General features: G+C 40.0%; 1 protein-coding gene across 2 annotated transcripts in view; it reads right to left on the bottom strand.

Moving 5' to 3' along the window:
* The window catches only part of ulk4 (unc-51 like kinase 4), a 102202-nt gene that overhangs the window by 23011 nt on the left and 67056 nt on the right, over positions 1-12135 (bottom strand). For both annotated transcript variants that reach the window (XM_026926565.3, XM_026926564.3), the window contains exons 32-34: positions 10227-10332; positions 4925-5091; positions 3101-3190 (exon numbers count right to left, since the gene is read on the bottom strand). In XM_026926565.3, the coding sequence (XP_026782366.3) occupies positions 3101-3190; positions 4925-5091; positions 10227-10332 (363 nt within the window). The remainder of the gene's footprint in view (positions 1-3100; positions 3191-4924; positions 5092-10226; positions 10333-12135) is intronic.

Here is a 12135-nt window from a genome sequence, read left to right on the forward strand (position 1 = left end):
AATGTAATCATGACTGAGATTAGAATGCAGACTGTCAGCTTTAATCAAGTTATTTATCTCTATTAGGTGAACCATAATGGTTTTAAAGGTATAATAATTGCTTATTACACACAGAACCCTATTTCTGAGGTATGACCTTTAAATAATTGGACAGCTGGACTTGATTTTAGATGTGGAGTATGTTGGTATAATTTGTCTCTATCTATGAGTAGTAATTCTGACAGTTTTCATCTTTTGCCAAGGACTGTTTAATGTACAGTGCAGTCCATGAATTTTTTTGTCTCTTAATTTAAGATGACCATAAATAATCGGACACATTAGCATAATCTTTCAGATGCTCAGCATCTTCCCTTGTAATGATAAAGTTCATTATTGCTCAAAACTCTGAACTACGTTTCAAATATATGGCACTGTAACCTTCTCCTTCGACACTACCAAACAGACAACTTATAATTTATAATTTTCATAAAATATATCAAAATATTTTTTGGCACATTTTAACAAAGCATGAGCTTGATGTTCTGGCTTAGGCATGGTCTCTTTAAAATGCAATCTGTTTGCCCCCCCACCCCTTGGAGAGACATTCTGTTCATCTGCTCCTAGGGCGCCATCCACTCTTGTACACACACACACACACACACACACACACACAGGCGCGCGCACACACACACACAGACATACACTAGCGTTCTGCATAATCCTCTCTGTTTTCACACAAAGGAGCAGACAGAGGCAACGTTACAGGGAGTCCAGAGCCCTCTTCCACTGGAAGTGGCTGTGACTTACAGGCAGAGCAGTAAGCCCTGACTGTTACACACAATCCTCACACACCTCACCAACTAAGAGAACATATGAGGATGCCTGGTGGTGTTGGGATGAATGTGGGTCTGTTTGCGTATGTATGAAAGCTCATGGCTCGTTGTTATACCCCTGCTGAAAGAGCCAGTTTGGCCGCAGGAGTATTCAGAAAAGTGGTGTATGATTCCAGCCATCCATGCACACACACTGAGGGTAAACAGAGCGCCCATGATGCATGGGCCTGAGTGAGTGAGTGACGGTGCCTTCTCCACACGGAGCTTTAGCGCTGCTGCCCTGTGGGCTTGCTCCTTCATGCCATCTGTGAGATAGCACAGTGCAATGCAATGCAGACACCAGAGTGCCTCATTCTTCTCTCTTCTGAAAAGCACTCTCCTTCGCCCTTTCACTTCTCTCTTTAGTGATCTCTTAAACACATAGCCAAAAACATGATTCAGTGCTATAAAACAATTTGTACCTATAAAAATCTTGCATGTATGTATTAACATCTAATCCCCTCTTGAAGAAGTTGAGCATATCTTTATTTTTTGGTATTCACGCCAATGCACTTTCATGACTATAAAAGGAATATGAATAGCCATTCAAAATTCATTATGCATTTATTATTGCCAATGAAATTCAATCTATTCTACTATGTATTAGCACTTTTCATTAGGTAGATGAAGGATAATACTTATGAATAATGAATGCCTCAGAGATTGATTATTTTAAAAAGGCCACTCTTAAGATGTGCTTAATGCAGTTAAAATGACTAGTCTTTAAAATGTGATCACACAGTCATAAATCTTACAACAACTATGTGGATTATCACCAGAACATGGATTTCATATTAAGAATGTTTTTCTCTTTTGTTTCAGGAGGCCTGAATCTCAGTGGGCCACATTGAGAGTAGGTGTAATCTGTAATGAAGAACAGAACCAACCAAAGCCTAATTCAATCGGCTGACAAAGTGCATAATTCAATTGTACATTACATATTATTAGATTGTATATTAATAATGTTGTCTTGAACAAGTAATAATAGTGATACTGAAGGTTGGGAAAAAATAGACCAATTAAACCTAAAGGTTTTATATACAGGATATATGTTTTGTGTTTGAACTGAAATTAAGAACAGAAATTAAGGTGCATCCTGTATAGTTAAATATGAAAGCAGCTGAACAGATCGTGGATGGTCATGTGTCCTGCCAGCTGATTGTCAGGGCCCAGTGGAGCAGCTTTACTCCATCGTTTCTGGCAACGCCAGCACATGACATAACAGCCTGCAGCATGCCAGTGGCTCTCTCCCTTGCTCCTTGTGACACTCGAGGCATTACGGAAGGCACTGGAAATTAAGCATGGTCTTTTCCAGCACTGACCTAAACTTTAACATGGGTGTTTTCAAATGTGACATGATAAGACACTCTTCTAGCTGGACTTCATTACATAAAAGTACACAGAACTTTTGAGGGACTGGAAAACTGTAATTCCTCAAGCAGTTACTGGTTCAAAACATAGTCAATATCAACTTCTGAACTTTTGAAACTATAGTTTTCCTGTTCCAGAAAACATGTTTAAAATACTGATTAGATTAATCAACTGTGTGACAACAAAAACAAGACAAAACACCTGAGAAGCACACTGGACTTGAGGTCAGGATGTCATAAACATAAGAGGTTTTGTGGCAGAATCATTATCCCAGACATGACTGGCTTCCAACTGACAAAAAGTTAATCATCTGTTCACTATTAGCGCTGTCATTTATCTTCTTTCCCTCCCATGTTGTTGTTCTGTTCCTCCTTTTACCAGTGAAAGGTGTCAGATTAGCACTCGAGGTTGGCTGACAAGCCATGTTAATCAGTGAAGGTTAATGAGTTTTGGACCCAGTCGAAATGTGACTCTGCTTCACTGCCTCTATTTTATTTATTTAAAAAAATAAAAATTTACATATCTAAAACCACATCCTTTTCCTAATTCCTTCTATACAAGTCTGGTTTCTTAATGAATTCCACAGGAGCAGTTACTTTTTTCTTGCATTTTTGCGCACACATACACGCAAACGCGGGCACACTCACACAAAGTGATCAGTGTATTAGCAAAATAAGGTTACACTTACACCAACCCCTAACTAATTAAAACCTCAGTAACAAGGTAAATACTTTGGCTCATTTAGTTTTTCAAATAAAATAATAAAAAATATAAGCCACACCTACGGACACACAGACACACAAACACTCACAGACACACACGTACACAGACACACATGTACATGCATGGAAACATGAACATTTGAATGAGAAACTGACCATCTGAATGAGAAGGCTGCTGAGATCAGTGAGTGGCTTGTTGATGAGCAGGAGCTCTTCTGCTGCTTCAGAGTCTCCATCACTGTCAGACTATAGGAAAGGACAAACGGACTGATCATATGTACAGTATGAGCTAATAGAGTACAATGTTAACACTCCTCATATTAGTGTATGCATATATATATATATATATATATATATATATATATATATATATATATATATATATATATATGTATAGTTGGCATTTTGCTGATGAGTAAAGGTTTAACTGACCAAACCAATAATACTACCAAAAAGAGAATGCTTGTCTGTATTTTGGAAGGACAGTGGTTGAAGTGGACACTATTTTTAACTCAACTCTTTTTTACCAGAGACACTGCACTGCCCAGTGCTGTTGCTGTTACACTAAAATGTTTGCAGCACACAGTCTACCACCAATCACATGAAAAACAACAACAAACTCCCACTCTATTAGTGGAGCTGTCAGCAAGACATACTTAAGTTTCATGAGCAGGAAGACAGAGGCAGGGAGAGAGAGAGAAGGAAAAGTGGTGGTTTAAAATAGACACAAACAACACAAAACACTCTGAAAATGTGTACGGCAGCAGTCGGCGAGAGAGGTGCTAAACTGAGAGTGAAGCGTCTGGTTCAGCAGAGTTCAGCTTTCTGCTCTCTCCTGCCCAATTTCGGAGTCTTATTGCCGCTCATATTTCTGCCAAGTGTTCTGGAAATCTCTCAGAGACTGACAGTCTGCAGGCAATGTGATTATTCCCAACAGACACTTGGTCATATCGAATGCAGCACTTTCTCAATTAAATTTCCCTCATCCATTTCAAATATTAATGACGGCTCGAGACGGTGACTAGGAAACTAGGCGGGAGAAGGAGAAAGAGGAAAGAAAAGGGAATGGGACACAGACAGAGAAAAGAGAGAGGCAGCGAGAGAGCGAGAGAGCGAGAGAGAGAGAGAGAGAGAGAGAGAAAGCTGTAATAAAACTGCTAGGGAGAGCCATCTTCTCTCTTTATCATTATCACCCAAATGAATTTGCAGCCACTTTTTAATGAGCTTTGCATTTTCAGGGAAAATTGATTTCCATTACGAATTCTCCTTTTTTGCAATGTCCATGCATAAATATGTATGGAACGGCATAGGACAGAAGACAAAGAGCCAGAGCTGGGTAATGAGGGCCAATGGGAAAGGCATGGTGGCCCTCTGAGGGGAGGGGGCCTTATGATAGTGCTGTGTTAGATGTCCAACTTCACTGTACTCTTTCCCATGAGCCTGCTGGAGACACCACGCACAGGTGCACACAGCTACAGAAAACAACCTATAAAGGCTGAGCATAAACATATGCACATGCACATCTGTATGTATGAGTATCTCACCTAGTAAAGTGCAAGCTCGGTTCAGCTACTAACATGTGGTGTATCGTTCTCACAGCTGGAGAGGATGACAACAGCAGCTCGGAGTGGGAGCGCGACAACCACGGTGATAATTCTATTCTAGTCTTATCTGCATGCCAGGTGTCATTGCATAACAATGTAATCGTCAGCTAGGAGAGGACCCAGACATGAACCCCCTAACAGCACGCCTAGGGCGACAGAGGCAGAGAGAGACTTCCCTAAGGGTGAGAGAAAGAGAGAGAGAAAGAGAGAGAGAGAGAGAGAAGGGAAAGGAGAGCTGATGCTAGACAGCGACAGAGTGAGAGATGTTTACTGATCAGAGAAAGTAAGAGGGAAAGGCATGTCAGAGTGAAGAGAGAAAGAAACCGTGTGCGAGCGTGAAGGTGTGTGTGAGAGGCTGGCGAGCGAGTGCTCTTACCTGTAGAGCCAGTCGGACCACGGCGGAGAGGTGTTTGAGCAGGCAGTGGATGATGTCCAGCAGGGACAGCAGTAGAGCATAACAGCTCTTCACTCCACATCTCTCTTCTTTCTCCACATATAATGCTGCGGCCTCCGTGAACACACCACACACCAGCTCCATTATACCTGCAGAGACACACACTTTTATTATACCTGAAGTTATTCAAACATGAACACATACCTGTCGTGTGCACAGGACCGATGCAATATCAAGGGTTTACTGCCTTTATGCAAAGGGTCAGTATGAATGGTCCAGTCATGTTGTATTCACCACTTCACAAGCTGTGAAACAAAGTTAATGTTTTTCAATATAAAGGAAGTTTGTTATACGATCCATCCTACGGTCCAAGTGTAATTACTAGGGGTGTAAACTTCAGGCTTCCACACAATACGATACGATCTTGATTCTTAAGGCAGCAATTTCATATTATCACTGAAACTACTAAAATACAATGTGATACAATTTAGTAGCCTCTGACTGATATATGATCAACTTTGTGCAGAATCTGGGGTCGGCCTACCGTTAAATCATGAAAGATGACAAGTGGAGAAGAACTAGGAAAAAAAAGGTATCAGAGTTATGGGCACTTTATTCTGTAAAATTATTTACACATCAGGTTAAAAAAATAAATTATTATTTACACACCAGTTGTGTGTCCTTTTTCCATAGTAATCAAGTTATGATAAATTATAATTATATATATATTATAATCAATAATAATTGATTTATAATTGCATTCTCAATTCTGATCGTTACAATTTACAGTGTAATTTTCATCATAGAGTCTTTCCTTAGACATTTACCAACACATCTGAAGAAAATGTTGATATTATTGACAGTTTTGTCTTGTTTCTACTGTCATTACGGCTTTCTGAAGTCTAAATGACAGCTATGTGCTATCTAGCTAAATTATTAGCCTCAATCATTCGCTAGCTTTCCTGTTCGGCGTCCATATTGCCCAGTTGTTGCCTAGCAACAGTGTTCTCACGACTTTAACCACTTGAAAGGCAAGTGCATCGTGTTCACCTTCTCATGTCAAAAGTACAAATTCATAAATTAAATATGAACGCACCAAATATGGTGTTTAGTCATATTTATTTACTGATAAAGCCTCATGGCAGAAGACTGAAACATAATTTACAGAAAGTCACAAAGACAGAAACCAACAATGCATCACACACAATAAAATTAACCACCACAAAAGACATTCATCTCAACAATAGCTAGATATCATAGGATTGGCACTGCAGTACCTTTTAATAATTCACAGGAGTACAAACAGTTCTTTTTTTGACTTTCATGCTTACTGTAATTGCACACTCACTAACTGTACTGACCTATGAAAAAGTAAGAAGCACAAGATAAAATCCTCTTAAAGCTATGAATTCCATTCAACAGTCCTCTATACAATAACACTGGGCTACAAGTCATAAAATGCCTTTCCCCCTCATCCTCCAAACCAATTATAATGTTCCTGAAAGATATCATCTTTCATCATAGGACGTGGAACCTTTGCCGCTTTCTCTGTCTAGTAGTTTTTTTATTGCTCGCACTGACATTGTTGAAATATTAAGAACACATGAATAATCTGTTCATCTTGAAATAATAACTTCTCCTATCTCGTGCTCTGCTACGGTCTAGCTGTCACCTCGGATCACGGGAGCCACTTGAACTGTAGCACTCGAACTGCAATGATTCTGAATGCACACACAACCCACATCCCCAAGACCAGAGGAGCAGAGCTGAAGCACTTCCATGACCACAGGCTGGGAAGAGCTTTATGAGGAGGCTTCACCCACTCAATGAAAGGGCAGATGTTAGATCAGAAGATGCTACATCAGAAGAGTAGCTACCCTCCAGGCAAAAAAGATTTATGTTGTAGCATTACTGGTTGTCAGCTCAGACGTGAAGAGATATAGTCTGGCGGGAGGTAAATGGATAATTAAAAAAAAAAAAGAGCAAATTTGATGAAACATTATAAGACATTGCACAAAACTGAAGCAAACCAACAACACAAGAGTCAATAAAATCTCAGAATGGTGCATGCTCAAGATCCATAGAATGGATGTGCATTGTGCATGTGGTTCCAATCCTGAAAAATGTACAGCATGCATACACATGTAGTGTATATCTACAAATCAGGTTGTGCTTAGTCGCAGTTCAACAGCTTTAAAAGTGAGGCTCAGGTTTGTGTATATATGTTTTTATGTGCAAGTAGAGTTGTGATGGGAGTTCAATCCTTAATTGAGCATTTATGCAGTAGTCTCTACTTTTTCACTTATAAGTGATATTGTGTAGTAGCTGCTTCTGCTCAGCCACACATGATAATTGCACAGCTGCATTAGCAGTTGTAGACAATGTCTTCCTTAGTGCAGAACAGACTCTAAAAACTACACTAAATAAAAACTGCATCTCAAAGAACCCACAATTAAGTTACAGCAAGTTACAATACAACAAATGCTAGAGCACTTTATGGAGACTGGAGCAAATTACTATACAAGGCTCCCAAGCCTGAAAGCACTAAATATTTATGCTTACAGTTGTAAAACTGCATTTGAGAATATTTTCTGGCATTAATTTACTGCCTGTACTTCCAGTCAAATGATTCATGCAAATGATACGTTAAGCTGTAGACACTCCGTGAAGTATGCAAAACAAACAAGTCAGCAGTTCACAATTCACCGGAAAGCAATTTTTCTCAGCACTGCAGTCCGTGAGCAAAAATATGTCAAAAGAATGCAGGCTACAAAAGTAAACCTCGGCACCTCATATATAAATGTGTGAAAGGTGGCTCAGAGGGCATTGTGCTAGCCCAATTTTCATTAGGAAATCAAAGGGATGGAGCCTGACTCGTTGTTTCTAAATGAAGCGGCAAAGCAGTTTTTTCCTCCTGCATTAGAAATAGGGAAAAGAATAGAGGCAGGCAGGACTCATAGAGCCTGTCTATTACTTCTCTCTCTCCCTCAGGGATCTTATCATTCACGCAGGCAAATCTCACCAATTATAAAACTCATCTCACTTTCGGTATGTCTCCCTTCCTTCTTTCCTCACAACCCCCTCCTACCCCTTCCTCTCGTTCTAACAACGTTAACACTGTTCTTCCTTTTCTACCATTTTCTTCCTCTTGCTCACTTCTAGTCCCTTTTTTTTTTCTTTCTTCACCACTCTTTTACTTCACTTCGCTTCCTCTCTTAAGGCTCCGTCCCACATCCACAGCTTTCTAGTCACACCTAAAAGGACCAATTATAGCATGCATCCTCTGCTTACTCCTCTTCTCGAGCGGCACTGTGGAAAATAGCCAGTGCTCGCGAGATAGCGCTAATTGTCAGGGTTATATTTAGTGCTGGGTCAGGCCTTCCTGAGAGGGGGAGCTGATAAGGTGCGTAATGACGGTAGCCGAATGAGGTGACCTGCGTGTGACCCTGCGCTGTAATGAGTGGAAACAGCCCCCCCTTACTGAAGCGCTCGCTGGGGAAGAGGACTGAAGCGTTGCTTCTGATGTGGAGAAACATTCTATACACACCAAAATGAGAAAACAGGCAATTACAGTCCAGGATGTGGAAGGGGTTTGAATATGTGTGAATTCATGCAGGATTCACACTGTGCTCTGAAACAGTTTATACTGCTTCCTATGCTTTTCTTCCATTTTGCTTTAATAAAAACATTCTACTGCTAAGCTGAATGACATAAGATTGACAGCATATAAACTATTTCAGGCAAGAGCCATTTATCTAAACCTCCCATTGTGCTGAGCTGGTATTGTAAGGCCATTAAATAAATATCTTTACTTTCTGACAATAAGCCCCTTTGGACTGTTTTACATTCAAAAGAAATAGCTCAAAATCTCTCCACTTCTTCCTTTGCCTTTCCCTCTCCAATGACCTAATCACACTGAGAGGTAAAAATTTTTCCCTTATGACTTCATGTCCATTCTTCAGCAATGCATGCATCAGTGAATGTCTCAGTGGAATAATACCGGTAGAGTAATGATTCAACTATGCCTCTCCTAGCCACTGCCTTGGCAGAATTTCCTGCCTGTGTTTGTGTGTTAGCTGAAGCTCTTTTTCCCCCCAAGGTGCCTCTCTCACTCTGCAGGGTGTTAAATGTAGTGTGTGTGTGTCAGTCTCTGACTCATCTCTTCATGCTTGAAACAAACATAGAACACACACACGCACACATCTCAGCATCGGACTTGCTCCATCGCAGTGCTAACGGGCTAATGGAGAACCAGCAGAGCCCTACTGCTAGCAGAAGCACACAGGACTAACTGTCAACATGAGCATGGCTAAAGAAATCCATCACTCAATAATTCAGCACAGGGAGCAAGGAGCAGGATGCAGGGAAGCTGAGGCCAAGCATGCTGGGTATTCTGTGGTTGAAAACAACAATACAACTGTGAGAGAAGCAGAGAAATCATAGATGAGAAAGAGAGTAAGACAGCTATTCAGTATTTGGGTAGATTGCATTAGATGACAGAAGAGGAAGAGTAAGAGAGAGAGAGAGAGAGAGAGAGAGAGAGAGCGCATGTCTGAGGCCATAGTAGAGGACGAGGGGGGAAAGCTGAACAACTCAGATGCGGGCTGCTGGGCCAAGCCCACACACACAAGCACACTGATAAAAGGACTGCTGTCTGACAGTAGCCCTCAAAAATCCAGATGAACACCTTCACCCTTTTCCCCTTTACCATCAATCACTGAGAACCAGGAAAAGTAGCCCACGCTGCATTCACACACACACACACACACACACACACACACACACACACAGACCAAGCACTCAGAGAGTGAGAAGGGCCTGATAATGGAATGAAAACATACTCAAGCAAGCAAAACAAGAGCAGCCCTCTGAATACAGACCCTTTTCCCATGTGTACATGGCCCACTGGAATTAATGGCACATACAAATGAACGAAAATGATTGTATAAACAAACATTACACACAATAAATATAAATTTCCACTCAAACAACCCTAATAAAAACCTGTGGTCTGAAGTAAAAAATATAAAGGAGCTTGAATTGTTCTACATGGAGGAGCAGACCAAGATCCTTCTACACGTGTCTCTCACTTGTTACAGGAATAGACTGAAAAAAATACAATGACCCTGAAAGTTTGCGCATAAAATATCACTTACTGCAAGTGTTAATCTTTTCTATATTTATTTAGTTAATTTTCATAAAGGGTGCCAATAATTCTGGCAGGCACCGTATGTCCTTTTCTGAGGCAACCATTACTGAGAGCAGTTGCAGTGGCATAAATCACCTTGCTGGTAGAAAAGTTGAAAGTCTGTGTCCTTCAATCCAATCAGATTAGCGAGGATGGCTATAGCATTCTGCATGGTGCCACCAAGGATGTTATTCTGATGCTCCTATGGAAATAAATATGAACAATTAGTGGGGAAAGGGTTTAATCAAGTCCTCCTGGTAAATAGCAAAGGCACTGAAGGAGCAGAAGTTAATAATAATAATAATAATAATAATAATAATAAATTATTCTAATTAAGCTCTGGCTATTCAAGCATGCCATTATTACGGACAGTGCAAGCAAATAATTTAGAAATGCCCGACCCAGCTCAATCAACCTCACAAACACTTCTGAAGCATTTTGATGGATTTGTCAGTGCTTGCCCATGGACCTCAAAAACCATTGTCATAAGAACTAGAAAAATAGTGCTAGAACAATGAGAGTTATTGTAGTTAATAGTTACCAGCTTATGACTCTACAGAGAGAAAACTGGGTGCAGCCTAGAGTAGTTGGCTTTGTCATGCTTCTTTGCCCTACTGCTCATCACCTTTACCCAAAGCAGAACCTGAAGTTTCAGGAAAAAGCCAGGAGATGCAAAGAAATTCAAAGATGAAGGCAGTCTGAGACCCTTGCCCTTATGCTGAGGTTGTGGAGGTGGTCTGATCATGCAATAAGCTTGGGGTCGACAGCTGATTAGAAGCAAAATGAGTAGACAAAGCTTCTAGGCAAGAAAGTAGAAAAGGGAAAGAGGAAAATCAATTTAAAGTTTTAATTAGAGGTCTACGTGAGACTGACAAGAAAAAGATAGGAGAGGGGCAAAAGAGGGCACTTAACATAGCAGGTCTAAAGGTCAGCAGCAAGAATAAACTCTCTGAAAAGCCCCAACCACAGGTACATGAAGAATCTTTAGAGCGCAGAAACTACTGCTTTTCCTGTTTGTGCCTGGATTCAGGTGATGGGTGGGGCAGAGACATCCAATACTCATGAGTAATCAAACACTTAGTCCTTAAAATGAAGGAGGAGATATTCGGTATCCAGCCTGCGTAACAGTTTGTTTAACACATTTCAATGCAGTCAGCATGGTGTAATCCACACACAGCTTTCATTCTCAAAACAATACAAGAAATACACTTAATACTTTTACAATATTTAAAGACCGGCTTTATAAGAAAAACATGCTTTTCCATTGGACAGACCAATAAAAATGCTAAAAATCAAACAAAAACACATTACCTTCATGTTAACCTTACTTTCAAAGTTTTCAAAGCTATTTTCACAGGATCAGATAAGACAATGAAATATTTGACTCATCTTAAAAGTATCGCCATGTTCATTCTAGGTGTTGCATGACTATTATTTGTTACTAGACAATCAGTAAATCAAAAAACGAGTTAGTCATCTTTTTCATAACAACAACAATTAAATCAGGACATCACTATTTTTAGGCTTTTTTTTAATTTAATTTAATTTTTTTTTTTTTTAATTTAAATCAGTTAAATGCCAATAAACAACAGTAAAGAACCTATCAAACTGCATTTCAGTTAACAGCCATACACAGGCTACAGCCTCAATGCTACACTGTTAAACAAGAAAATAAATAAATCAGTGTAATAACAAAAGAATAAATCTGTAATCGCAAAAGAATAAATCTGTAATCGCAAAAGAATAAATCTGCATATAACACTATTTTGAAACCATTAAACACTTGGAACTCTTGACTAGAGTTGTGCGTCATGACTGGAACCCTGCGTAAGTGAGCAGTTTTTGCTCTCATGACATGCGGGTGGTCAGATGTTAATCTTGTAAGACAACAAACATGTTGGTAAACATGGGAGTGTATTTGACATGCATTTACTGTGTCTGGTGTAAATTGGGATTTACTCGTTCGTTCGTTTATTCATTCACTTTTAGTAACTGCTCTGTCCTG

The sequence above is a fragment of the Pangasianodon hypophthalmus genome, chromosome 1 (assembly GCF_027358585.1).
Source record: "Pangasianodon hypophthalmus isolate fPanHyp1 chromosome 1, fPanHyp1.pri, whole genome shotgun sequence".
Classification (NCBI taxonomy): Eukaryota; Metazoa; Chordata; class Actinopteri; order Siluriformes; family Pangasiidae; genus Pangasianodon; species Pangasianodon hypophthalmus.